Genomic DNA, 27,976 nt, shown 5'->3' with positions numbered 1-27,976 from the left:
CAAACCGTAACGACCTCCATCTTGGCCTTCTCTCAAGGCGGAGCCCATAGACATGGAAACGTAGGGCTGGAAAGGCCCTCGAGAGGTCAGTCAGTCCATTCTGCTATGCAGAGGCAGGATTAAGCACACCTAGACCATCCCTGACTGGCCTTTGTCTTAAAACCCTCCAGGGATGGGGATACCACAGCTTCCCTAGGTCACCTCTCTTCCAGTGCTTCACTGTCCTTAGAGTTGGAAAGTTTGTCCTAATATCTAACCAAAATCTCCCTGGCCACAGACTAAGCTGAATCCCTCTTCTCCTACCTCAGTGGACGTGGAGAACAATTGATCCCCTGCATTTTACGAATTTGAAGACCTGTCTTTTTCCATATGAGGAGAGGTTAAAAAGACTGGTCTGCTTAGAAAACAGACGACTAAGGGGGACTTTGATAGAGGGCTAGAAAATCATGAATGGCGTGGAATAAGTCACTAGGAAAGTGTTATTTACCCCTTCACATACCACAAGAACCAGGGGTCACCCAATGAAATGATGAGGCAACAGGTTTAAAACAAACATAAGGAAGCACTTCTTCCCACAACGCAGTCAATCTGTGGAACTCATTGCCAGAGGATATTGTGAAGGCCAGTAGTATAATTGGGTTCAAAAAAGAATTAGGTAAATTCATGGAGGATCGGTCCATCAGTGGCTATTAGCCAAGCTGGTCAGGGACACGATCTCACGGTCTGGGTGTCCCTAAACCTCTGACTAACAGAAGCTGGGACTGGGTGATGGGATGGATCACACAATAATTGCCCTGTTCTGTTCATTCCCTCTGAAGCACCTGGTACTGGCCAAGACAGGACACTGGGCTAGATGGACCATTGGTCTGACCCAGTACGGCCGTTCTTATGTTATGTTTTAAGACTGTTATCATGACCCCCCTTCAGCCTTCTCTTCTCTAGATTCTTTCAACCTTTCCTCATGGGTCAGGTTTCCTAAACCACTTTTTTTTTTTGTTGCTCTCCTCTGGACTCTCTCTCTCATGGTGCATCATGAGACACACAGGCTGGTTGGAGAGCCCAGCCCATAGAGGAGAATGGAGGAATGAGACACCCAAACTACAGCTCCACGAGGCACCACGGTTGCATTTCAGAACTGAAATGTTTCTTTTTTCAGATGTTCAGTTTTTCCAATGGAGGGGTGGGGGACGGACACGACCTTTTCCTGGAAAGCAGCTGCTTTTTACGGAAAAGCTAGTTTGGCTGAAACCCTGACTTTACATCAAAAAACAGCTTCAATGGCAATTGTTTTTCCCCACCAGCCCTAAAAATGACACACACCCCCCATTCATCAGTAGGGGTTGAGCCTGTGACCTCCACCTCCTAACAGTGTAGCCCCATTATCTGATAGCAGTAGTAGGCTCTTATCCTCGGTGTAGACTAGCCACCAGTGTGGGGAGGCGATCTACTTACCCCTGGTGTTACACTGTGGTGTTTTAAGCTTTTCCTAAGGACTAATTCTGGGCAACCCATGTTGAGGGAATAAATGGGAGCATGGGGTATGGATTTCCAAGGATTAAAGCCCCTTGTGTGTGTGTCTCAGGGAAGCAGAATGGGGGTGGAAGCAGTCATGGCCTTGTTGGAAGGGACCCCGGATACCCCAGCATGTGTTGTCAGCCTGTCCGGCAACCAAGCTGTCCGCCTGCCTCTCATGGAGTGTGTTCAAGTGGTGAGTATTCCCTCCCTCCACTCCAACCACGTCAGATGTGCTAGGTGCTGTACGAACATATGGTACATGGCAGCCCCTGCCCCAAAGAGCTTGCAGTTTAAAAGACTGGTGGATGAGCCTGATAAGAGAGTGGTTGGCGATAATACAAATAGGTGATTTAAAACAGATGGGCAGTTCTTAGCCAATCAGTAGCAGAGATCACAACTTGCCATCCACCTAGACTTCACCAGGGGGCAGTGTTCTCCAGGCATTGCTGCGTACCTGTTGTGGACTGGCTGAATTGCTGCCGTGCAGGTATGAATTAAGGCAATCTGGTGGCTGAGGCACACGTCCTATGTTGCCACCTCTATGGCATGGCCCCACCTCTCCTAGGGAAGGTTTCAGATTTAAGCTGAATGGGGCAGTTCCCACCTCTTGGAGCTCTTGTTTCAGGCTCTCTGCAGACTCCAGAAGGCCTCAGCCACACTCAGGTCACATTTCCAAGCTTTTCTGTGCATCCACGAGAGCCAGGAATGTTATTTTTAAATGAAAACTGAGATTCTGATCTGAATGGAGCCAGGGCTGCAGGCCCGGGCCCGGAGTGCCTTGCTCCAGACTTTAACATCCTTGTCCATCGGGGATTGCAGTCGAGTTCAAATGAGATTTTTAGAGACCTTTTCTTTTTTCCTGCTGCTTCCTCCAAACAGACCAAAGATGTCACGACAGCAATGAATGAAAGAAGATTTGAAGACGCTGTTAAACTGAGGGGAAGGTGAGAGGATATGCTATTTAAAATGAGCTATTTAAAGGGTCAGGGAGCTATTGTGGCTCTAAATATAGTATAATAATAATCCCTAGCTCTTACCTCGCACTTTGCAGCAGCAGCAGATCTCACAGGGCTTTGCAAAGGAGGTCAGTATCATGATCCCCATTTTACAGATGGGGAAACTGAGGCACAGAGGGGTGAAGTGACTTGCCCAAGGTCACCCAACAGGCCAGTGGCTGAGCCAGTAATGGTGCCCAGATCTCCTGAGTCCCAGCCCAGTGCTCTATCTCCTAGGCCACATGCACTGAAAAGAAACCAACGTTCCTCTAATGGCACTTAGTTGGGAGAATCACAAGTAGGCGAAGCTCCTGCCTTCTCCACAGCATGAAGATGCTTATCTACTACAAAAGGGAAAGGGGCAGGTTTTTACAGGGAGGGGAATTAACCATTGGAACAACTTTCCCAGGTACATGGTGGCTTCTCCATTGGTTGGAGTCTTTAAATCAATTGGACGGCCCTTTCTAAAAAAACAATCTAGCTCAACCACCAGATATGGGCTGGAGGCCGGACTCACTGGGAGAGGTTCTCTGGTCTGTGGGATGCAGGAGGCCAGACCAGATTTTCTGCGTGGCCCCTTCTGGCCTTGAGATCTGACTCCTCCTTCGACGTTTCTTGCAGGAGCTTCCAGAACAACTGGAACGTTTACAAGTTGCTGGCTCACGTGCGCCCGCCCACTACAAAGGTACGAAACAAACGGCAGGTGATGCCTCATCAATTTTCTTTACCGTCTGTGCACCGGCGTATGCATTAGGGTGGGGATTTTCCAAGCAGGCAAAGGGAGTTAGGCATCCAACCCTCCCCATTTGCTTCCTATGGGAATTAGGCACCGAATGCCCCAAGCCTCTTTGAAAATGGAAGTCTAGACCCTCGCTCGGCGTGCTGTGGGACCATGGGGCTGTGCCAGTGCCAGGCCATGGGGCCGTCCTCTGGGCCAGCCCAATGCCACAGAGCCGTGCCAATGCCATGGGGCCTCGCTGTCCTAGTGCTGTGGGACCTAGCCCCACTTATTTCAGCAGGCCTGGCAGTTTGGGGAACAGTCCCATTTTCTCTTGTTTCTTTCTCAACGCCATCTCCTGCTCCCCCCCGCAGAGTGGGTATAACCTGGCCGTGATGAACGTCGGGGCTCCAGCCGCCGGGATGAACGCGGCCGTGCGGGCGGCTGTCAGGATCGGGCTGATCCATGGGCACAAGATGCTGGCTGTGCACGATGGGTTTGACGGTCTCGCCCATGGACAGGTACCATCTAGGGCTCTGTAGCATCCTTGCTACGGATGGAGACTCCATGCACTGACTAGCAGCAGCGGGAAAGGAACAATCAGAGCCATGCTGAGGAGAGAAACATGCTGAAATCTGAGGCCGAAGTGGGGACTGATGATATAGGGAGGCTGCTCCAGACAGCGGCAGCTGAAGAAGAAAAAGCTCTTGTTCATGGCAAGCACGTGGGTAGTGCTAGGGGGGCAGAGATGACTAGAGACTGGGACACGGTTATGAGATAGACCAGAGCAAGCCCAGGGAGGGCCTGGCTCCTAAACTGAATGGGAGAGCGTATGGCGGGGCTCCAGCCCTGTTCAGGTGATGTTCAACATGGCAGGGTTATGGAGTGAACAATCAAGGGGAAAGAGAAAAGGCTCTTGGTTTAGTATTGGGCTTCCAAGGCAGAGTGGACGGAGACACCGGATCAAAACCTGCTGTGGGCAGTATTCGTATCTCAGCCCAGTGCTGCCTGACCATCTCCAGGCTGCGTCCCAAAGAAGATCCGCTCCGATGTGGATTCTGGTGAGATGCAGAATCTCCCTGAGTGCTGTGCGCAACAGTCTTGACTGGGTCTCCCTGAAGTTGTGGGAAAGGTGTTTAACTCTGTGCATCCGCGGGGGACAGTGGGTGCCGTCCCATGGGGAGCGATTCAAATTGCTTGGGAAAGTTCTGTCTGGGAAGAGCTGCTCTGGTCAGACCTGCCTCAGTGTCCATTGCCTGTGAAGCCCTGGGGTAAAGGACGTCACAAGTCACAGGGCGTTGGAGATTCAAACCCACAATCCCACACCAACATCAGTTGCTTACTCTTCAAACTGGGGAGTAGTTATTTCAAGCTGTGCTTTGAGCTCAATATGTTCAATTTCCCACTGGGAGTCACTTCCAGTGTCTCCACCTTATTTCCATGTGGGGAAATTGTTGGGAAATCAAACAGCCCAGCTCTTCCTAACCCCTTTCTGCTCTACCCTTCCCACCAGGTGGAAGAGATTGGCTGGGGAGGCGTAGGTGGCTGGACTGGGCTTGGCGGATCGAAACTTGGAACAAAAAGGTAACCCATTCAGGCACTCTTCCCCTAGCTAGCTACCTGGGTGTCCTTGTGGCCTTCGTCATATTATGGTCAGAGCAGCATCAAACAGCTGCTTGGATCAGACATCCAGGGACCATACAGGCCCAGTTGGGTGCATTGATGCTTTCTCCGGTGTTTCTGCCTCCGACAGGACTCTGCCAAAGAAATACTTTGAGGAGATCAGTGCAAACATCAGCAATTTTAGCATTCACGGGCTGATCATCATCGGAGGCTTTGAGGTGAGTCAGACAGGCTTAGAACTTGGTGTCGGTGGGATAGCAGGGGGCCAGTCACCTTTCTCCACCCAGGGAACACCCCACAGAAGATCTAAATCCTGGAGGACATAAGATGAGCAGCATGGTCGGGTGCAAAGATGCTCACCGGAATAGGGGGTCGTTACTGGCGGAACTTGACTGTTCCCAGGTCTGTCAATGCCTTGAAATTGCTGGAAAGCCCCTGTGGTGACTCAGGAACACAGACCATCCCAGCGAAGCTGAGTCTCCATTCACCAGGGCATTAAGGAACTGTGGGCTGATCCCTTCCAGGCCCCTTCCCTCCATCTCTTTCTCCTTCTCCAGGCTCAGGGGCAGGGCCCAAGAATAATTTTTTCAGGCCCAGTACAAACTTGTAACATGGGCCCCCTCCCACACACATAATGGGGGTTGTGGCCTGGGCTGGGTCCCCCATCCAGGCCTCCAGGCCCCAGTAAAGTGTACCCTTTTCTCACCCCCATGTGGGGGCCCTGCCTAGGGGATCTGTCAAGGTTCCACTCCCTACGGCTTCCTAGAATGGCTGGTCCCCTCCCTGGCTGTCTGGGTGGCACTGATGGAGTTAGATCATAATGCTCCTCGGTCCTCCCTTTCCAAGGGAGGAGCAGAATGTGTTTGTGTGGGACACTGGGGCGATCTTCAGCAAAGCTCTCCTGGTAGATGCACCGTGCTTGTGTCAGCTCTTTGCCCCTCTGTGCAAGGACACCACACCAGGCACCTGCTGGATACATTACCAGTCTTCAGGCTTTTAGGGTGGGGGAGATATCCCACAGGGTCACTGCTGCCACAGCCTAAATCTAATGTTACCAATCTTGGTCCCACCCCAAAAGGCCTTAGACCCAGCAGAATACCTTTCCTGTTCTCTCTGTGTACAGGTCCATGACTGGAGGTCCCAGGCTGGATGATAATACAAATAATAAATACCTAACTATCACATTCTGGGTACGATTAACCCTTTCTTCCCACTGACAGCTCTTCAGATGCAACACTGAAGGCAAATCCTGGCCCCACAGAAGTCCATGGCAAAACCCCCATCTTCAGTGGGGCCAGGATTTCACCCCCACAATGCTTCTCTTTGATCAGACTCCTTCCTAATTCTCAGACAGCCTAGATCCCATGTTACTAACCTACTCAATGTTAGGAAAAGCTTCCAACCCAGTCACCATCCATCCTCCCTGTACCTAGAGGTGAAAGTGGCCCCAGCCAGAAGCAAACCCAGGTCTGTTCCGATGCTGCTCTCCCTTTCTTCCCGGCATCCCATAGGCTTTCACCGGAAGCTTAGAGCTTGTGGAAGGCCGTGGCAAATACGAAGAGCTCTGTATCCCTGTGTGTGTTATTCCAGCCACCGTCTCCAACAACGTCCCCGGCTCTGACTTCAGCATTGGAGCAGACACCGCCCTCAACACTATCACCATGGTAAAGCATTTTAAATCTTCTTCCTGCTAAGGAAAGCCCCACTGCACTAGTCCTATGATTTATAGAGACAAAGGGACCATTGTGATCATCTCGTCTGACTTCCTGCACAACCCAGGCCAGAGACCTGCCCCGAAATAACGGCTCTTTGAGCTGGAGTGGATCTTTTAGAAAAAAATCAAATCTTGATTTTAAACTGGTCAGTGATGCAGAATCCATCGCGACCCTGGCTACACTGTTCCAACCATTGACACGTAAAACTTTGAGCCTATTTGTACTCTGAATTTGTCTAGCTTCAGCTTCCAGGTGCTGGATTTTGTTATGCCTTTGTCTGCTAGACCGAAAAGCCCATTATCAATTTTTTGTTCCCCATCTAGGTACTAGAGTGTGAACAAGTCACCCAGCAACTTTCTCTTTGTTAAACAGATTGAGCTCCTTGAATCTAATCACTATAAAACATGTTTCCCAATCCTTTAATCATCTCGTGCTCATCTCTGAACCCTCTCCAATTTATCAACATCCTTCTTGAACTGTGCACAACAAAACTAGACACAATATTAGCACCAGTGCCTAACACAGAGGTCATATGACCTCTCTACGCTGACTTGCGCCGCATCCAGGGATCGCATGGTGCAGTGGTAGCTGATACTAATTAATGACTTACAATATATTTTCAGTCTTAACTCTGGTTATACACTAAGAAAACAGTAGGACACAGAAATATGTAAATGGAAGACTTCCCAATTTCCATCTACCTAAAGTCTTTGGAGAAATCTAAGTGCCAATACACTGCAATACACTTCTAATCCATGGAAAGACTACACCATGGAAATGTAAATCTTACTAGCAGTGAAAAGAAATAACAATGTTTACTGTCTTTGTTATACAAAGATCAGCCACAAGTCAATAGATTGAAAATATAATGAAAGTGATTGGTTAGTGTCCGTAAAGGAAGTGTAATGAGGTCAAAATGAAAGGTAGAATTGCTGAAAAAGACTGAAATATTTCTTTATGTAGAAGGGAAATAACGTCGCAATTCCTTACCTGTTATGGGAAACAGCCAGCGTCTCCCTAGTGGGTCTCACGCTTCAACCCCTTGTCGTGGGCCAGGGAGTCCCCAGTAACCCTGTCTCCCCTTGGAGGTACCTTGCTCCAGCTTCCTTCTGCTGGCTGGGGCCAGAGGTTTTCTCCTTCTGTAGCTGCAGAGAAGCAGTCTCCTGGCCTGGGGAGGGGGGTGTTTCTCCTCTAGCTACCACCAGCCTTCCGGCAGCTTTCTCCTCCTGTGCTTCTCCCCCTCCCTTTAGGGAAGGCAGGGTTTAAGTACACCTGGACTAGCCCTTCATTGGGTCCAGGTGTCTCTAATTGCCCTGCAATCATCTCTCCCCTGCTTGCAGGAAAAAGGGTTTTTGGCTTCTAGGGCTCACACTCTGGCCCTGGTATGCCCTTTTGAGGCCCTCTGGCCTGACTTTATCACACTGTGTATTTGCCAGATATTAAGGTAATGCGCTGGTTATTTTTTAAATTTTTATTAAAGCAACCTTAACTAAATATAAACATTTTTCGGATGGAAGTTTCTTTTGGAGACATCTGTCCTATTTCATTCAGGAGCTGATCAAGGGCCTTAACGCCATTCTAGCCCCCAGAGCAGGTTGGAATGTTTTGAACTTTGCCCTCGACCCATCTCAATTGTTCTCCCTACCTATGGAAGTGGAGGACTCTCCATTCCTTGAAGTCTTTGTGTCCGTCTACACGGCAGCTGGGGGTGGGATGCTCCAATCAGGCTAACGCAGTCAAAATAGCAATTGGCTGCAGCAGCACGGTGGCAGTTCAGATTGGCTGGCTGAATACGTACCTAGGATCTCGAGTAGAACTAACATATGTAGTTCCATCCAAGCTGGGAATTACATCACCCAGCTGGGGCGTAGACACATCCTTCAAGTCAAGACGGGGTGTCTTTCTACAAAGAAACGCGCAAACAGAAATTATGGGCTTGATGTAGGAATTATTGGATGAGGTTTTCTGGCCTGTTTGATGCAGGAGGTCAAACTAGATGATCATAAAGCTTCCTCTGGCCTTAAAAAATCTCTGAGGGGCGGAAAAAATCAGGAAAAAACTTTGAGGAAATTATAAAGCAGGTCGAATGTATTTATTGAAATTCCAAGGTTGCAAAATTTCTCAAAATTTCAAATTGAAAAGGGAAAAATAGCCCGCAAATGTCTCCCCCTTTTCCCTCCAACCAACTCTAGCAATGATCTGATTTGTGTATTTCTCCACTGAGGGCTGAATCCATTAGGTTGCTCCACTGCCCAGCTCCAGCCTCGCTGACAGTCAAAATTCCCAGCATTGTTTGTGTTGTTCTGTAAAAAGGGTTTTCAAATATAAAATGTCCGTGAGCTGATCCAGAACAGCTGCATCTTTCTAAGCCTCCGTTGTGAGCCTTGCTGTACGCGCATGCAGGCGCCCACTTCCCCTGCGTGGCACACTGCGATTGCTGCAGGCTGTGCAAAGCGGAGAGCTGCCTGTGAGCTGCTAATCCCCTTGCTTTGCTGGGGGGTGGGCAGGGCTGGGGAGTGGGTGGAGCCAAAGCAGAGCCCCTCCCTCCCATTGAACCGGCACAGGTGAGCCCATGGAGGGGGCTGTCTCTATGCCAGGGAAAAAGGTTGGCAGCTAACTCCCCTCCCATGGAGGGATGGTGAAGCTGTGATTGAACTGCTATTCTCAGTCTCAGTTCACTTCCTGCCCTGGCCCTGGGGAAGTGCAGCCAGCTGCTGCCCCTATAACTCAGGCTGGAGTGCAAGGTGCCAATAATCCATCCCCAAACATCAGTGTGACACCCCCAGCCCCAAAGGGCCCACAGTTATCTGCTAACATTGCCTGCTTTGCCCAGGATCTCAAAGCTACCCTGACAGATCCCTGTGAATCTGAGGGTATGTACACACAGAGCGATCTATCCGGATCGATTCAGCGGAAGTGAAGCCCCCCACCAATCGATCCGGAAGTCGATTCAATTAAATCACCTCCCGAAAGGCGCAGCGCCGTGGAGACGACACGCTAAAGGGAAGTTACGAAGTCGACTGGAGTGATGCAAGTTACTCTGCGTGGCTTGCATCACTCCCGTCGACTGCCGCTGAATTTCCGGGTGAGCGAGGGCTAGGCCTGAGGCATTCTGGAACTAGTCAAGAGAGAAAACTGTAACCGCAGCGAGGCTGAAGTGACAGCTGCTCAAAGTCCTTCCCCTCCCGGAGCCTTCCTGGTCTGGGATGAGCGGGAAAGTCTCTCCAACTCGCCAGGATTTCACTGGGTGCGTCCCAGACATTCCCCATCCACACACCCCCGTAGTCGTTTTTTCACCCTCATTCGTATCACCCCAGCCTTGATCTCCTTTATTAAGTGACTCCAAGGCCAGTCTGCACTTCCCCGGAAGTAACTCCTGTCACCTTCGTAACGTCCCTTTAGCACCGTCTCCACTGCGCCGCACCTCTCGGGGAGGTGGTTTAATTCAGTCGCCTTCCGGATTGATTGAGCAGTTCTTCACCGCCCCGGCTCGATCGATCCGTGTGTACGTAGCCATAGTAAAGCTTGCTCCTGTCCCCTCCCTAGACCTGTGACCGTATCAAACAATCTGCAGCCGGCACCAAGCGGCGGGTGTTCATCATCGAGACCATGGGAGGCTTCTGCGGCTATCTGGCCACCATGGCAGGCTTGGCTTCAGGAGCCGACGCGGCTTATATTTATGAAGATCCCTTCACCATCCACGACTTACAGGTGAGAGTCTCTTTACCGGTGCCGGGGAGCTTCGCTTACGCACACAGCTGGGCCCCTGAGCTCAAAGTACAGCCCATCCCAGGGACACGGGGCATAGACTTCTTCACCTGGAGTCCCAGCGCCCTACACGACACAGGCGTGGGGCTGCAGCAGGGCAGCGGCATGTAGCGAAAGCACAGTGGGTGTAGTACTGGGACCCAACGGGGCAGGTGTAACCTACCCCCCATTCAGCGTGATGCTCTGCACGCACAGGTTGATGAGCCTGCCACAGCCTCGGCCAATAGAGATGGGCTCTTTAGCTGGGGCGGTACAGGCTCATGATCCAGAGACCCCAGGTTTGTTCCCCACTACGGACAAGCCACCTGGGGCGTGCATTCCCCAGGCTTCAAGACAAGTTCAAGTCGGCTGAATCAGTGGAGCAGAACCTGGTAAATTCAGCCCTTGGCCGGTGTCCTGGAGGGCAGAGACCCAACCGAAGCCGAAGGTCTCAGTGGAACGGGATCACTGGGGAATCCACTGAGATCGGTGTGGACTGACTTGTCCCACTTACTGCTGGAAAGGCTTGTGTCAGGCACAGGAGCAAATGCTGCTCCCGGTGACGCCGGTCTAAATCCAGAGCAAAGCCCTTGGCTGCAGTGGAGTTATTCTGGCTTTCAGAGGGCCTGCTTCTTCTTTACACTACGGCCCATTTACACGGCTCTGGCAACGTACAGGAACTTTAGACTGTGAGCTCTTCGGAGCCTGGGCTGTCTTTTCGGCCTGCGTCTGTACAGCGCCTAGCACCTGGGATCCTGGCCCACGACATAATACAAATCATAAATAATAAGAGCGCGAATAAGAATCTGGCCCAGAGACTTTAAGGCCTCACGCAAGCCGTAGAATCTCACCCAGTGACTCCTGCGTGGAGCTAAGTAACTAGACGGAGATCAGCGTTGGGGCTACAGGCATCTCATCCGCGAAAGGTCCCGGCCTGCACCACCGTTTTACCATTGGCTGTAACATCCCATTGAAGTCAATGGCAGTCCTGAGCCCTCAGTTACCGCGTTCTAGGTTTACAGCACAAGGGCCTGGCCGCAGCCTACTTCGCTTCGCTGGTGCTTTCATCTGCAGAGCTTTCCTACTTTATCCGCTAGCTGGCCACCTTTCCTGCTCCCCGGGGGGATGGGGATTTGCATTCTCGCCTTTAAAAAAACTGCTTTTAATAGATTTGCGTTTGCTTAAAAAAAAAAATGCCCAGGAATCTAAGAAGCTTCTGGCCCTTTTCTGCGTTAACAGATTAACGTTGAGCACCTGACGGAGAAAATGAAAACCACCGTGAAGAGAGGCCTGGTGCTGAGGTAACCAGTCTCAGAACAAGTCAGGTTGGGGACAGAGGCACAGGCTGCAGCAGGGGCAGTGGCTGAAGTGCTGGCCCAGGCCTTAGGAGACCTTGGTTCTCTGCCTGGCTTTGCCACAGCCCTGCAGGCTGACCTTGGGCAAGTCACTTGCCTTCTAGTCTAGCAGTTTCCTCATCCGTACCCCGGGGATGCGACTTTCCTGCTTGTGAAGCACTTTTCCCATGAGCAGCGTTGGATGTGGGTCGGATGGATATTCCACAGCCCGAATTACTGATGGTGCAGTGAGGGGGGCCGCTAGTCACCAGAACCCGGGGCAAAGAGCACAAAGGAACCTAGGGATTAGTAAAATACAACCAGCTCGAGAGGCAATATTGTCAAAAGCAGCGGATTTCCACAGGGCTGCCCTTTAGCAGCGCTGATCATGGCCCTTCCGCTCTACCTAACCAGACTATATTTCTCTATTAGCGCCTCTCCTTCTTGCCCCTGGTTTTTCTCGAGTCACCTCATGCTTTAAAGCCACTTAGTTGCTGATCCTGTGCCTGTTTGTGGGGTCCACCCCTTAGTCATTTGGGCTTCCTTGTTTGCACCTCCCAGGAATGAGAAATGCAATGAAAACTACACCACCGACTTCATATTCAACCTGTATTCAGAGGAAGGGAAAGGCATCTTTGACAGCCGGAAGAACGTGCTGGGACACATGCAGCAGGTAGACCCAAGGCTGGTGAGGTAGCCCGGCCTAGTGCAGAGGTTCTCAAACTGGGGGGCATGCAATGAATAAGGGGAGGGGGGCGTGAGAAGCTTTAGGAGAGTGCTGGCGTCGGTGCTGCCTTCACAGCTGGTGTGTGGCGGGTGTGTACGTGTGCGGCGTAAATGATACAGACACAAAGAAGGGGTCCCGGTCACTGAAGTTGAGAACCACTGGCCTAGTGGATGGGGCACTAGACTGGGACTCAGGAGACCTGAATTCTGTGCCCAGCTTTGCCACTCTCCGGCAAGTGACCTTGTGCAAGTCTCTTCCCTTCTCGATGCCTCTGTTTCCCCTCCCGCCCTTTGGCTGCTTAGACTGCGAGCTCTTTGTGCCAGGGCCAGTCTCTGTACCGCTCAGCCCACAGAGCCCTGCTCTCAGGCTGGGTGGCAGTGCCATTATAATATGCTAAATAACAGAGCACGCTGGGCTCCTGACAGCAAAGCCTGCACGCCCCTCCCACTTCAGCCCCATCCTTCCCCTGACCTATTGCTTCCTCCAAGCGAGCCGGCCCTCTGGAAATGAGCTGTTGGATTGGCTTCCCGCAAAGCCGCCTTAAAGAGCCAAAATCCCCTCCTGGGAGACAGGGTGAAAAGTGCCTTGCTGGCCCCAGTGCCGGGGGAAGGGAGGGTCTTGGCTTTGATGACAGGTGCTGGAACGTGGGGTTGAAAGTCCAAACGCAATAGCCCTTGTACGAATAATTCTGCCTTCTGGGCCGACAATCCCGTCAAAAGGCAGCAAGTTCTCCCTGTTGTCACGATTCTTTTTGCCTGCAACCAAACTGACTCTCTCCCTGCGAATGGCAGGGTGGGACGCCGACTCCCTTCGACAGAAACTTTGGGACTAAGATGGGTGCGAAGTCTGTAGCGTGGATCACCGGGAAGATCAAGGAATGCTCCAGGCACGGTAGGTTACACGTCAAGGTGGGAAAAGGCCACATGGGCCAGGCAGAGCCATCCATCTACCCCTCTGTGCGGTAGTTGGGGGCACATGTTGTGTGCTTTCGTGGCTACATTCAGGGTAGATAAAAACTGATGTAAAAAAAATCAGATTTTTATTTAAATGGGATTTGTTCTTTAAATTAAATCCATTTTTTTTTAAATTTGAAATTAATTGTAACCACCTCTATTAAGGCCTAAATTTACTGGAATATTTTAAAATCATGTAAATTAAATACAAAATATTCCAATAGTACATGATTGCTGTCAAAGTTTTCAAGAAAGTCAAACCACTGAAATGGAGGGAAGTCACTGGCTAAGCACCTGGGAATAGAGTGTGCTGATGGGCTAACCCAGCTTTTAACAGCAGTGACCTCTTCTGCAAAGTCAGACACACACTTTTCTTCATTTCGGTTTATTCAACTAGTTCGGTGATTGGGGCATGCACCTAGGACGTGGGAGACCTGAGTTCAATTCCCTCCCCCTCTGCCAGCGAGGTAGGAAGGATTTGAAGAGGGATCATCCATCTGTCTGGAGAATGCTCTGATCACTGACCTGTGGGATAGGCTGATGTGGGGCTCCCTCAACCTCACCCCTGCTGACAACGTCCCAGTCCGGGCCAGAAAGAGAGAGGGAGTGACTACCGGCCAGCGGTCAGGGCACCCAGCTAGACGGTGGGAGACCCTGGCTCCAGTCCCCCTGCTCCAAGCACTCCATTATTCATCCAGAGTGGGACAGCAATTACCTCTTGTAATTACAAGGTTATTATTTGCTCACCCATCCTCACCTCCTACTCAATGACTGTCATTAGCCCTCAAGTACCCGGCTTTCATCCACCTCCCCCCTTGGTCTCTATGCACTTGTATATCTGTTTCCTATTTACTGTCTCATTCGACCTCTGCATCTGACGAAGTGAGCTGAGTCTCACGAAAGCTTATGCCTACAAAAATGAAATGTGTTAGTCGTTAAAGTGCCCCAGAACTCTCCTGGTCTTTGCTGTATACAGACTAACACGGCTATCCCTCTGGAACTGATTTACAGCATAGTGGGGGAAGGCGCTGCTGCCATCTAGTGGCAGAGGTTCAGACCTGTAAGCCCCCAGCAGTGTATTTGCACAAAGGTGGGTGCCCGTCCTGCACCGCATTTAGGACCTGGTTTTTCAGAGGCAAGGAAAAGGAGGATGTTTGAGAGTGTGGGAGAGCAGCTGGGTGTGGAGACAGCCCCTCATTTCTGCTGGGGGTGAGGGGGGGTCAGGACACAGGTACAAGGGCTAGGACCAGTGCTGGAGCTGCAGGAGTCTGAGTGACACCTAGAGTAACGTTTGGGGGAGGAGAAAATTTGGCCGTTCAAGAACTGCTGAGCAGAGACCTAACAGAGACTGGGATGAGGCTTATGGTGTGGCCGAGAGGTAAGAGCACTGGGCGAACTCAGGAGACATGGGGTCAAACCCTGGCTCTGCCACTGGCCTGCTGGGTGACCTTGAGCATGTCACAGCCTCTCTCTGTGCCTCAGTTTCCCCATCTGGATAATGGAGAGAACAAAACTGACCTTTGTAAAGCACTCTGATTAGAAGAGCTGGGCGTTATTACAGAATACAGCGCAGCAGACTGCTTAGCACCCGAGGAGGTGATGGTCAGAAATGAACTGCCGTGGTCTCCAAGTTCAAAAGATGTGTTTGTCTGAGGAAGAAGGATCCTTGCCTCCAATTGTGCTTTTTCACTGTCTTTGAATTCATCTAGCATCAGTCTCCAGGAACAGATCCATGTCCTCAGGGACATTAGCACCGTGCCAGCCGTGGTCAGGGTGGAGCCTGTTTCCAGACAGAACGATTGGCTCGGGGGACTGTGCAATCCTGGAACATTGAGCAAGAGGCCTCACTGTGACATCTGAGCATGGCCTCAGGCTGCCTTGCTTTGTTCCTTGCCTCCCCGTCCAACGTTTGGCCTCCTCTGCCAATGCACGGGGGCACACATCTACTGCAGGTCGCTGATGGAGCTCGGAGCACCGGCTGCTGAAACACTAAGCTGGTTTCTTTACAATTCCTTGCAGGTCGCATCTTTGCGAACACCGCAGATTCAGCCTGCCTCCTGGGCATGCGCAGACGCAGTCTCGTCTTCCAGCCACTCGCCGAACTGGAAGAACAGACAGATTTTGAGTAGGTTTTCCAAATATTCTCCCCCATTCCTATGCATCTACTGCACTGGGGACAAACTGATGAGTAAGGGAGGATATGAAAACAACATTTGAAAGGGTTACGAAGGAAGGAGGAGGGAGCTTTTAGAGGGGTGATCTCTAATTAAGACACAGGGATATCGTAGGTTGGACATCAGGTAAGTCTTCCTACTGGGAGATCTCTCAGCCTAGAGAATAGCATCTCAAGAGAAGTGGTGGAAACGCCAATGCTCCTTTAAGAAACCGACTGGGGCAGATAGTGTAAGGGTAGAGAGCAGTTGTGCCCTAAAGACCACACTCAGCACAGAGAAGGGCTTTTTAATCCAGCTGACAGAAGAACAACAAAATCCAGGGGCTGGAAGTCAAAGCTAGATAAAAATCACATGGTTGGAAATAAAAATCCGTGCCTTAAACCAGAATAATTAAATAACGGGAACAGCTTCCCAAGGGACACAGCGGATCCTTTGCCGTTGGAGTCTTTAAAATGCAGGACTGGATAACTTCCTAGAAGTATTGCTCTCACTCAACCAGAAACCACGGGCTCTCTGCAGGAATCACTGAGGGAGGTTGTACACCTGTGGGAGATCAAACTAGATGACCAGAATGTCCCATCTGGCCTTGAAAGCTATTAATAAAATCAATGCTTACCTGCCCGCTCCCAGAGTTATTCCCTGTTGTGAGCAATAGCTGACCCAGCCCCTGAGTGGGGATCATTGCTTTGACCTTCATGGGAACGCCTCCAAGTCTTTTCCAAGTATATTATCTCATTAATGGGCAGCATCATGCGTCTGCCTGTATGATAGAGGCGTGGATTAAAAAGTTGCTGCCCATCACAATACTTCTCTCTGTAGGTTGCCATACCATGCTCGTCATCATGGTATCTGAGCACCTTCCAGTAATGCATTAAGCAATATGCCTAATGTGTCACGTGTTTGAGAGTGGGTTTTCTACATTTTTCTCCCCAACAGGCACCGCATCCCCAAACAACAGTGGTGGCTAAAACTTCGTCCAATCTTAAAGATTCTGGCCAAATACAAGATCGACTTGGATACCTCAGAGAAAGCCCATTTAGAACACATCACCCACAAGGGCGTACCCGTTGAAGCCAACATCTAAACAGCTGGAGAAGCAACAAACACAGCTGGAACACAAGCAGCTTTCCCTCTAAAACTAGGTTTTGGCAGCAGGGACCTCTGAAATAAAGTTCTCGCTGTTTTAGCTCGCTTCCCCAGCTCAGCACGCAGCAGTCTAGCATTTATAGAGTAGTGGGGCTGCAGTCAGCCATGTGAGTGTATGAAAACAAGACACAACTCACAGGATGGCAATGCAATACCCTGGTATATAAAGCTGCCTAATTTACTGGTTAAAAAACAACTTTGATACACACTTTCTGGGGCTGATTTAGCTTCCACAGTGTCATTTAAATGGATGTGTTGATCGGGTTCTTTTTATATCCCAGTCAACCGTTTTAAAACTTTAGCGTCTAATTTATTTCACTGTTTTAAAAGAAACCCTCTGGGTCTCTGAACTTGCTCATGTGATGGCAGGAAGTGCCAATGAAATGAGAATAAACACTATGGGTAGTTACTGGAGCACTTCTTTTGTTTTAATGTCTCCAGACACTTGAATGAACAGGAATCATTTGACCACAGGGCTGCCTGCAACAACCTGTCTAAATCCTGTTATTAATTTGTATCACGGTAGCTCCTAGGAGCCCGGTCATGGATCAGGCCTCATTGTGCTAGGTGCTGTACAAACACCAACAAAGATGGTCCCTTCTTCCTCAAAGAGATTATAAGGGTCTGTCTACACTGCAATTAGAGGTGTGACTGCAGCACATCCAAGACGGCTCACTAAAAACAGCCGTGTGGCCACAATGGCAGTGGTGGGGATATGGGCTAGCTACTGGAGTACGTACGCAAGGTCCCAGGCAGGGTTCTACTTCAGCACTCAGCTTTTTTAGCAAGCTGCCTCAATCAAAGCTAGTGCCGGTACATCTACATGTGCTGCATTCACATCTCCTGATTGCAATGTGCACACACTCTAATACTCAATGCACTATGAACGCCACCTCTTGAACAAAGTAGGCCCCAGTCTGCTCAGGCCCAGCTAGCTGGGTGCGTCACACAGCAGTGTCTGAGCACCTCCCGTTCACTAGTGGAATTTATCCCCAAACACCCTTCTGTATTAGAGAAGCATTAGCCCTCTTAACAGCTGGGGAAACAGAGGCACAGGACAGACTTGCCCAGGTCATCCAGCTGATCAGGGGCAGTGCTGGGAATAGAACCTAGTCTACACTAGAAAAAGTGTACCTGTACAGCTGCACTGGCAAACCCTCCTAGCTTCGAGGCATCCGCACTGGCACTAAAGGCCTGTTGTCGGTATGACTTATACCAGCTCCTCAAGTGAAATAACCTGTGCCAGCAAAAGCACTTTAAGCTATCACTGCTCTACATTAGGGCTTTGCCAGTACAGAAAGGTCACCAAAAGAGAGTCACTCCCCTAACCAACACTGCTATACCAGCAAATGTTTCTAATGTAGACCCGGCCCGAGTTTAGTCCATTAGCCTAGAATGACCCCAGCCCTATAACCATGATCCCACCCTCTCCCCAATGACACCAGTTCTGCAATTCACATAGTGCCTGGTAGTTCACAGGAGTTGAGGCCATAGCCAAAGAATGTTACAGATACCGTCCGGACCAGCTTTGTCACATGGACGTGAATTCGTGCCTTTTATCCCTTCCAGGGTAGTAGAGGCTCATCTGAGCACTGCTGCGAATGCCTTTCTTTGAAAGGTCACACTGCAGCGCAGATGCTAACATTTCAGACACTCGGACCAATGCCAACAGCTGCTCTAAACAAGCTTGTCAGGAAGAGAATCATGGTCTCTGGAAGGACCAGAAGAAATTCAGGCTGAAGAGAAGAGCTGGTGAAAGCTTTTTATCTTGTTGGGGAAAAAGACTTTCAGTTTTGCAGAAAAATTTATTTCCCCCGCCCTCAATTTTTACAAGAATTCCAAACAAAAGTTTGAATGTTCTTCATTTTGAAGCAGGGGCTGTTTTGTTTGGTTTTTTTTTTTTTTTGTTTTTTTTAAGCTTTTCTAGAAAAGAGTATAAAAATAAAGTGAGGGAGGGAAAAAAAAAAGACACCTTTTTCCACAGGGGAGTTTTGTTTAGTCTTTTAAGACAAGTGGGATTTTTCTCACCCAAACAAACAGGTTTCCCCCCCACCCACCCAAAAAAAAAAAAAAGATTTTCCCCAGACACACTTACCTTTTCTCAGCCAGCTCGGAGAGGTTAGCTTGTCCTGGCTGTAGCTAAGCTGATGGCCGTCATGACCCTTCTCACCAGTAGCTAAATGCTCTTTGCATGTGCGGAGACACATCAGGTCTCATCATCCAAAGGCAAAAGCTATTTTCCCCTTCATTTTCAGTTAGGGTAAATCTCTGGGAGGTTCTCAGAACACTGCAGGGCTACGGCCCAGCTTCATAGTGGCACGGGGACCTGTGTAGAGATGGGTCTTGTAGCACATTGTACAGGTGTCTAAAAGGCAGGCTCAACCAAAGCTTCAGCAAGGAGCTAATTCTACAAGCGAGGACTCTCCATTGAGAACAGCACCAGCCAGGAGTTTGATCCTGGGAGCATCAGCTGCAGAGACCCTGAGGAATGCAGCTGATTAAGGAATGGAGTAGAGATGCCAGAAGAGAACAGTTTCCTGAGATAGGGAGGGATCCAGGAACCAGAGGTGACGAAGCGCAAACAGCCATTGTAGGCAGACCATTCATGAGCTCACAGATAAAGGAGAGAAGAGAGGATGGCACTTGTGGGCATGAATAGTCAAGGGCATGTGGTTTAAGGATGGTAAATACAAGAGCATGCTTATTGGAAGAGAATGGCTGGAGGAGGCAATGTAGGACTAGAGACCCCAAGGGTCCCTGAGATGGGGAAAGAAGGATTAAAGCACAAATATCAATGAGACCAAGTGAGCTTCACTGGAAGGGACTGAGAAAAAGCAGTAAGGGGAAACCGAGTTACTCATTAAAGGGCTGGCAGAGATCTTGACAGTCACATCCTCCTAAGCTTCCATTGTTGCCAAGTCATCTTTCCACAGCTCAGCCACAAGCATCGGAAAGCGTTGTCACAAGCAGCCTGCTCTTTGCTGCGTTTTTTCATGGGAACCCTTCAGACAGCAGCAGTTTTAGAGCTGGACCGAGCTGGATTCAGTCTCTCCAAAATGCTGCGGTCATCGCCAGGAGAACAGCAAAAGGATTTGTGCGGCGTCTCAGTAATGAAGCCAACCAGATAGGGAGAGGACTCCCATAGCACCCAGAAAGCGTCAGTGAAGAGACAGCACAGAGGGAGCTCACAGGACTGTTCAGGGCACTGCTTAGAGCTGGTCTTGAGCGGTTTATTTTTGTAAATATAAAATACAGACAGCAACAAAACAAATCGCTACAGAAACCAGAAGGGGGGGGGGGAGAGAGTGTTTCACTGTCCCTGGCAGAGTTTTATAGGTAGAGGACCTTTTCAACAGCTCATTTTCCTGTTTTGGAACATTATACCTAGTTGGACGTTGTCACTCTGAGTTTCAGGGAACACCCCATTGAAAAGTCTGGTTAGAAACATGGCACTGCCTGAGGAATTGCTGATCAGTTCTCCTCACCGGAAGTGCTGCGAGCACTCACATACAAAAACCAGTAAAATGGCAGGTGAGATAGTGCAAAACCAAGTGTCAGACTTTAACCAAAACACCTTCAAATGTGTTAGTGTGAGTGACTATTTCTCAGAAACCAAATGCCTAGGATTACAAGTGTGAATCCCTCCCATCACTCCAGAGTACAATCACACCAGGCAGGGCTGGAGATCAGGAGGGCAGGGTGCCATCCACACTCAGCAGATGTGAAAAGCGGGGTGAACGCCTGAAGCAGAGAACAGCGCTTACAATGGAACAAGCCTGCACTTGGGTATCTAATTCTTTCAACAGAGGACCTGAACCATTGGAAGTCTGGGATTCTGAGAGAGCTATTCATTAGGACAAAGTGTGGAAGTGGATAGTGGGTTGTATTTTTGAGAGGGTACCCCTTTATAGTGTTAGAATCCCATCATTCTCCCCACTTTAATCACCCCCTCCCCACCCTACAATCACACCCACACAGTTCTGCTTAATAGCCACCATTGCTGCAGTCCTCAGCAAGTGACAACTCCACGGGAGCCTTTCTGAAATCAGCAAGGGACGATGCAGTTAAGTGGTTCTGGAAAGTGCAGCTGGATGACAGCAGCAGTGTCAGGCTCTACTCTCCCCTTAGCGATTACGCAGCAGTAGGGAGCCGTGAGACCTCTCTGACTGTTGCTATGGGGGCACCAAGGGATTCACGCACCTGCTCTCAGACTTCTGCATTCACGCTATTTGCTTTGTTAGGAACATCTTTAAAGTATCTCCTTCCCGCAGCAATTAAGAGCTGATACATGTTAAAAAATGATGGGGGGGGGAGAGGGGTGGAATTTCCCAGAGCGTGTTATGAAGGAAAAACCTGGGTCTCCCCAGACAGTGTCTAGGGCTCACCTTCCTTAGTTATTCATCTCTGCTCCGGACTCCATCCAGAGAGCTGGGTGCTGTGCTGGTGTTGTGCTGGCTGTGCTTTGGGAGTTGCAGCATGGACAGCATTGATTAGCGATACAACACTCTGTGGGAAGGAACTATCCTTCCAAGGACTATGCAAAAATACAAACGGAATTAATGTGCTTAAGGTGGGAGCTATCGCGAAAACTAACACGTCTTCGAGCCAGAGTCCTGCTTACGGCCTGGTTGACTCAGTCGAGAGAGCACAGAAGCCGACTGGCACGATCTCACTTGCTCTAACAGGCGAAAGCAACCATCGAGGATTTTCCCATGCTCCAAGACGCCCTCCCTTGCTTCTCCAGTTTGATTCTTTCCAATAGGAATACACCCCCCCCCCCGTCTGCTCTCCACACCCAATGGAGACAGCGTCTCTCTTGCTAAAGTCAGCCTGCTAAAGTCAGCCTGCTAAAGCAAACAGGAAGATAATTTGTCTCTCTGTGGTCGGGAAGGTGATGGATTCTGTTCAGCAATGTCTCGTGAGACAGCAGGAGGTTTGACACTGAGCTTGGCGAGAAAACCCGAGGCTGGAGGAAAGGAACAGGCCTGTGCTGGAAGAAGTAGCACAAGTATTTTTCCCTCCCAATCAGTGGCACCAGCTGCCACCATGGCGGTCTTCGTTGTGTATGTTCTGAGTGAGGCAGGGGAGGGAACCTTAGAGCAAAGAGTAACCTTGGGCGACTGGCCATCAGCTTGCCCATCAGTGAGGAGGAGATAGTCAGTGTCTGCGATGTCAAGGACCGAGCCACAAATCTAGTTACATTACTCGCATCCCCCTAAAGCACAAGGAATGGGGCAGTGAGTCAAGCACAGAATCCCCTAGAATTTTACCCCTCTCTTATCTAAGGAGCAACAGATATTCTTTCAGGGACTCAGGCAATGGAAGCCCCTTCACCGCATCCGGCAGGAACTGCACCCCCAGGCTACGACGCAGGGCATAGCGAGAGAGTGTCTTTAAGGTGCCTGGGGCAGAGCAGAGCAGGGTAAGTTTTTCACACAGCTGCTGATCCCTTGTTACCTCTCTGGGCATATTACCATTTTTTCTTAAATCAAAGTGTCCAACAGCTCTGTGAAGAAGATCAAAGCAAGAATCTTCCCGCTCAGTACCAAGTCCTCTGACCAACAATGCAACCAGTCTAGATATCGGCGTCTGGCCTTTCAAATTAACCACTCGGACCTCCGCTCCAAAATCCAGGAGTATGCTGACGCTCTCTAGATTTCCTTTCATCGCAGCCCAGCTCAGGGGGGTATCGTCGTTATAATCCCGAGCATTAACCAAGGCGCCATTCTCCAAAAGCGTTCGGACGCACTCCGCATTGTTTTTAAAGGCAGCCCAGTGGAGGGGCGTGTCCTTGTTCCCATCCAGCGCACTAGGGTTTGCTCCGTATTCTAAGAGGATCTCAACACAAGTCTCATCTTTTTCCGCTGCATAATGAAGGGCTGTTCGGTTGTACCCATCAAGGGCGTTGACCTGCAGAGACAGAGGAATGGATTCTCAGGAGATGAGTATTAAGCATTAACAGATCTTAGAAAGATTAACAGGATATAAAGCTTTGGGTGGGATTTGCAGAAGCAGTGAGCACTGATTTAGCTCTGCTCCTACTGAAGTCAATGGGACTTTTACCAGTGTTAGCAGCATTAACTCTGCCCTGCAACACCTCAACAACATAGGGAATTTTCATCTCGGGTTCACAGAAAGGGAAACTGAGGCACAGAGGGGCGTGACTTGCCCAAGACCACACAGGAAGCTCATGCTGAAGTCCGGAACATAACCTAGGTCTTCAAACACTCAATCCTGGGCATTAGCCACAAAACCATCCTTCCTCCTTCAAACTGACGTGCATGTGTGAGAGAGTCCAGCTGCAGACACACGTTCCCAAAATAGTAAAGGAAGACTTCCCTAATTGTACAAGATCAGTTGCACATACATACATTGTACATATTTACAATTTTAAGCCTTCGTAGCTAAAATACGTCCTTTCATTGGTACAGCACCTATAGGTCACTGAGATCTAAATGCATGCCAAGACTGAAGGTTTGAAGTTTAGGTATTTTTAAGAGTTTGGTTGCAAGCTGATTTTTCTTTCAAACTACAGAAAGTCCTCACTGTGGCTGCATGAACGCCCAACTGAATGGCTCTCCTGGATGCATTTTAAAGGAATGTTTTTTTAACCCTTTTACCTCCGCTCCTTTTTGCAGCAGAAGTTCAACGCAGTCCGCATCAGCAACCATACATGCGCAGTGTAGCGGCTTCAGAATGCCATGCATACAGTTAACATCTGCTCCCTGAGGAAAAACAGGGAATAGCAAATGAGATTAGTAAATGTATCTGTTCCAGCCAATTTCTCATCATGGCTTCTGTAGCATACACATACCAGCTAAATGTAAGAGAGTCCCACTGTGGATGCTACATACTGAGGTGGTTACAGCATTAATGGAACCTTATTATAAAGTGTTTCTAAATAGATGTTCTAAGCATATTACACTAATAAGTAGTACGAGTTAATTTTTTGTATTAGAATTTAGGTGTCATCTGCAACTCAGACCACTCTCTAGAGTCTCACATCAAGGCCAGATCTATAGTTTGCAGCTTCTATCAGCATCTTTGTAATTCACTCCGCTTTGCTGCTATGCATGGCTCTGGAGAAGAGTTCTCTCCGCCATCCTAAGAGCTGCCCTTATCTCAGCATTCCTAAACCCAAGACAAAGTTCAAATCAACACATTACCAACCAATGGCCCTAAATAACCTTGATCACTAGACACTGGTGTCACAGTTACCAGGCGCACTGCACCTCTGACCCCACCTGATCCTGTTGAATGCACTCCCCACCCTCAGGCCTGAGGCCTCTCGCCATCACCTGGCTGGGGATGAAATTACATGATTCTCCCACTCTCAGAGCAGGCCCTAGGTTGCAGTCTCCTGGTACTAATCATGGTTGCCTCAGCAGGTCTGACTAGGGCACCAGCACTGGTAACCAGTGACCAAACAGCCTCCTTAAAGCTAAGTATCATTTACTTAAACAAAAGTGTTCTAGTTAAAACATCATAAAAACAATAAAAGACTATATATGCATCTAGTTTACCAGATGTTTAACATGGGGAGGATGCCAGGGCTAACTCCCGCTACACTTTTACCCAGAGCCTCTCTCTGTCAGCTTGACAAATTTAGTTGCAGCCCCAAATTCTATTCCTGGATCCCCCTCCTTTATAGAGTGGACCCTCTGCTTCCATATACAGAGTCTGGCCTACTGCTCATTTAAAAAGGGGCTCTGACAGAAGGCAGCGGTGGACCATGTGCCTACTTTTCAGTGCTGCGCCTGAATCACTGGCAGCCATCTGCCAGCAACATCCAAGCACCGGACACATTAGGACTGGCCCAAAAACTCATATAATGCAGATGCCTCCCTGCTAATCTCAGGTTAAGGAGTGTCCTGCACCTTAATGATTTTGAAGTACTGATCAGCTACAGAATACACCGCATTAAGCCAGGGATTTTGCCCACTTCAAAGGGCCTCCTTAATCACCAAGCTGATTTATGGCCCTTTTACTGGGCTCCCTTAAACTCAAAATACCTGGGGATTAAAATAGCTCAGCAGCTGCTGGAGTCAGTAAAAGCTAATCTGAACCCTCTGCCATTTACAACGGAGTGAGTAATCTGAAACCCTGACAAGGGCTTAGCCTCTCCCTCTGCAGTGGGCTGAACATATTTTACAGTTTCATTTTACAAATAAGAGTTTGACATTTAAGTGCTTGAACAACATGCAGAATCTCAGTTCAAGGTATCTTGCTCTGGATCGCTAATAACAGACTAGAGAGCTCTCCCTCCTCCCCCCACCAATTTTCTCCCCTTCTCCCATGCAGCCAGAAGTGACATGCCATTCCCACTGATCAATGATTTAGTTGAGATTGGTCGCGCTTTGAGCAGGGAGTTGGACTAGATGACCTCCTGAGGTCCCTTCCAACCCTAATCTATGATTCTAATGCTGAAGAAAAGTAATTGCTAGTGGTGTGTAGGAGTGCACCTGGCAGAAAGATTCTTCTTGGTCTCATTGATTATAGGGTTGACTCATATTCCTTCCTCACCCCTCCACTTCTTAATATATTTCTAAGAGCCCTTCATAGTCACTTTAAGCCTCCCCCAACATACACACACACACTCTGAATTTCTGCAGCAGCCCAAAGTGACAGGAAAAAAAAGCCACAGATTTTATTGCTTTAAACAGAATTAATTACAATCCATATCATACTGCATTAGCTATTTGAATATTTTGATCAGTCAAACGCACTGGTTCTGGAATACTTCCCCAGTTATCTTACACCATGGGGAAAAAAAGCTGGAGGGCTGGTGCACTGGATGTTGTGGGAAGAACTAGGAATTTTATGGCAACTGGGATGAAGATAGCGGGGACTGATGTTTCTGAGAAAGGCCGGTTTGTGCAACTCCTATACCAAATGTGATCAGGGGATACATAAAAGCCTGATGTCCTGTATTTTCAAACATTCTATCACTATTAAAGATTGAACCTAGTCTAAAGCTTTGAAGTTCTGCTGTTCCAAGAATTTCCCCCACCATGGAAAATAGGTGGTCAGGACTGTTTTTTGTTGACAGTTCCAGTAGCTGAAGAGATTACGTTCAACCTTTCCTTCCTTCTTACGTCACCTGTCGGTACAGACCAAGCATGAAAACTTTCAGCCCTAAAGGTCCAGTATTGCCACCTGTCATTTTTAAATCGCAAGTTCTCTCATTAGTTGGTGTTTTTCTTAAAGCCCCATCTCCTGAAGTCCTGTAATTACATGAGACTCTCAGCTTGTATTAAAAAATATGTTTCTAACCCTCACAGTTCTGGAGGAAAAGCTTGGAAACATATCCCTCAAGGCTCAAGAAATACAAGGCAAATAAAGAATCCAATTAAAAAAATAAATCTCAGTCTGAATCATGACTTTTGAACACTTCAGATTGGCAACATTGCCACGATCTGGACATTTAAGAGGGTGTAAAACCAGAGGTTAGAACAGAAAGTGTCCAGTAACTAACTGTATTGGCACAGTGATACATGTAATAAAGAAGCCCATATGCAACAAGAGTATCTCAGAAGACAAAGCATCTTCTGCCTCCTGCCATAGCTGCATCCTCTGACAGGTTAAGGTAAATTCCCGTTACAAATAGGCTTCTCATCCACAAGTTGCCTCCTACAATCCCTTGTTTTGGTATCTCAGGCAGGACGGGGCAAAGGCTGTCTGAACCCTTTGTTTACAAATTCAACCCTATTTAGGTCTTTATATAGCATACATCTTGAGAGTACCTGTGCCCTTAGGGAAGCAGTTTCACACAAGGAGGGAGATACAGATCAAGAGAAGAGGATGTCTAGGGTGGAAGATCTGGATGGTGAACGCTACAACAGAATTATGGGGTCCTGAGTATTAGACAGAATGCAGCAGAGTTAAGTTTGTCGTGTGAACCTTAACTCCATAATTTCTCTGAATTGTGTGTTTAAGTTCTCAGCTACAGCATTTCCACATGGTGGTATGACTTGGTATCTGCATAGTCACCCAATCCATCTATACATTACATATTATTGCAGGCCTCAACCAACATCAGAGGTCTGTTGGACGCAGTAAAGACACAGTGGGACCGTCTATGTCTTGAATCTAAATAGACAAGACAAAAGATGAGGGGAGAAAGAAGCCCAGACAGGAAAAGTGATTTGCCGCAGTTCACACAGCAGTGAGAGCCAGAAACAAAAGTGAGGTCTCTCACCCTAGCCACTGGTGCTCCTCATACATACGTACAACAAATGAGCTGAAGATATAGAGATAAAGATATCTATAGATTAAAAAAGCACCAACTTTCAAAACACAACAGTAACGCAACATAGCGCTTACATACCCTGCTAATAAGATCTTCAACATTATCATGTGGGAAAGATCGTATGGCTGTTATAGTCCGGATCAACCGCTCTGACAAGGAGTATTTACTCTGAATGCTCTGCATTATATACCACATACTGGAACTCAGGTTCCTTGAGTTATTTCACATGCTCTAAACAGCCTGGAAAGAAAAAAAGTTTTAGAAAAATATATATTTCCCCACTTCCCTGCTCCCAAGCAAATCACATACCAAGTATTCTTCTTCTCAGTAAGAAAACGCAGTCTGCCCATCAGATACACCAAACACCACTCCATTTCTTAGTAGCATTTATGTCAATAACATTTGCTCTCTTTCTAGTGACTCTTTTCAAAAAGCTTCCAAACTAAAGGCCGTTTCCCCTTCAGACAAAGATGCTTTTCACCCCTGAACTTTAACAGCTGCTGGTTTGGGACCTTCCTGTGTTCGGAGGTGGTTGGTTTTTTTTAAAGCCAAAGACACTTACTTTTCATCTGTCTTACTGGTGCCTAGGGGACCCAGTCGCGGTCCAGGACCCCATTGGGCTAGACACTGTAAAACACAGAGCAAAATCACAGTCCCTGCCCCAAAAAGCTTCCAGTCCTAGCATCTCCCGCCGGCCTCCTTCCTCCCACGGCAGGTGCAGCTCTGAGGCAGGATCTGTAAGCGCACAGCAGCCTGCAGCAGCGCACCCGGCAACCAAGTGACCCCCCACCACCACACACGAGTGTGACACTCTCCAGCCCGAGCCCTGAGCGCCCTGCCTCCACCCACCGCAGCCGGAGACGTCGCCAGCTCAGCCCCAGGCCACCGGCGGGCTGGCACCTGGGGGTGGGGGGCGATGGGAAAGGGGGTGCCGGAGGAAGGGGGGGGAGGGAGGGGTGATGGGAGGCGGGGGGAGTGGGGGAGGGGAGAAAGGAAGGGATGGGGGAGGGGTGATGGGGAGGCGGGTGCTATGGAGCAATGGGGGGTGACGGACCGACGGGGCGGTGGGGGGCGAGGGAG

General features: G+C 49.1%; 2 protein-coding genes across 4 annotated transcripts in view; one reads left to right on the top strand and one right to left on the bottom strand.

Annotated features, from left to right (window-relative positions):
- PFKM (phosphofructokinase, muscle) overlaps window positions 1–17,061 on the top strand; it is a 39,381-nt gene extending 22,320 nt beyond the window's left edge. For all 3 annotated transcript variants that reach the window (XM_067529955.1, XM_067529957.1, XM_067529956.1), the window contains 13 exons: window positions 1,583–1,708; window positions 2,395–2,459; window positions 3,132–3,195; window positions 3,603–3,749; window positions 4,742–4,812; window positions 4,982–5,069; window positions 6,363–6,515; window positions 10,113–10,277; window positions 11,553–11,614; window positions 12,209–12,320; window positions 13,166–13,265; window positions 15,347–15,452; window positions 16,438–17,061. In XM_067529955.1, the coding sequence (XP_067386056.1) occupies window positions 1,583–1,708; window positions 2,395–2,459; window positions 3,132–3,195; window positions 3,603–3,749; window positions 4,742–4,812; window positions 4,982–5,069; window positions 6,363–6,515; window positions 10,113–10,277; window positions 11,553–11,614; window positions 12,209–12,320; window positions 13,166–13,265; window positions 15,347–15,452; window positions 16,438–16,585 (1,407 nt within the window). In that variant the 3' untranslated portion in view covers window positions 16,586–17,061. The remainder of the gene's footprint in view (window positions 1–1,582; window positions 1,709–2,394; window positions 2,460–3,131; window positions 3,196–3,602; window positions 3,750–4,741; window positions 4,813–4,981; window positions 5,070–6,362; window positions 6,516–10,112; window positions 10,278–11,552; window positions 11,615–12,208; window positions 12,321–13,165; window positions 13,266–15,346; window positions 15,453–16,437) is intronic.
- Window positions 17,062–19,388: 2,327 nt separating this feature from the next.
- Window positions 19,389–27,805, bottom strand: ASB8 (ankyrin repeat and SOCS box containing 8). The gene is made up of 4 exons (XM_067529627.1): window positions 27,459–27,805; window positions 26,975–27,136; window positions 23,268–23,372; window positions 19,389–22,557 (listed from the first exon to the last, which is right to left on the bottom strand). Exons 2-4 carry the CDS (start codon window positions 27,089–27,091, stop codon window positions 21,925–21,927), a joined length of 855 nt encoding a protein of 284 aa, XP_067385728.1. The 5' UTR covers window positions 27,092–27,136; window positions 27,459–27,805; the 3' UTR covers window positions 19,389–21,924.
- Window positions 27,806–27,976: the final 171 nt, after the last annotated feature.

Source organism: Emydura macquarii, unplaced genomic scaffold (genome assembly GCF_026122565.2).
Source record: "Emydura macquarii macquarii isolate MOO-44397 ecotype Brisbane River unplaced genomic scaffold, CSIRO-AGI_Emac_v2 contig_2994, whole genome shotgun sequence".
Taxonomy (NCBI): Eukaryota; Metazoa; Chordata; order Testudines; family Chelidae; genus Emydura; species Emydura macquarii.
Note: the sequence above shows the minus strand (reverse complement) of the source record. Positions and strands in the feature narration are given on the sequence as shown.

Bases quoted from the DNA above. Each gene is read 5' to 3' on its own strand.
- ASB8 (XM_067529627.1), bottom strand. From the start codon at position 27,091: ATGTGGTATATAATGCAGAGCATTCAGAGTAAATACTCCTTGTCAGAG. The intron at 23,373-26,974 runs GTATGTAAGCGC...GTTTTTCCTCAG, and splicing joins TTGAAGATCTTATTAGCAGG to GGAGCAGATGTTAACTGTAT. The intron at 22,558-23,267 runs GTAAAAGGGTTA...CTGTCTCTGCAG, and splicing joins TGCTGCAAAAAGGAGCGGAG to GTCAACGCCCTTGATGGGTA.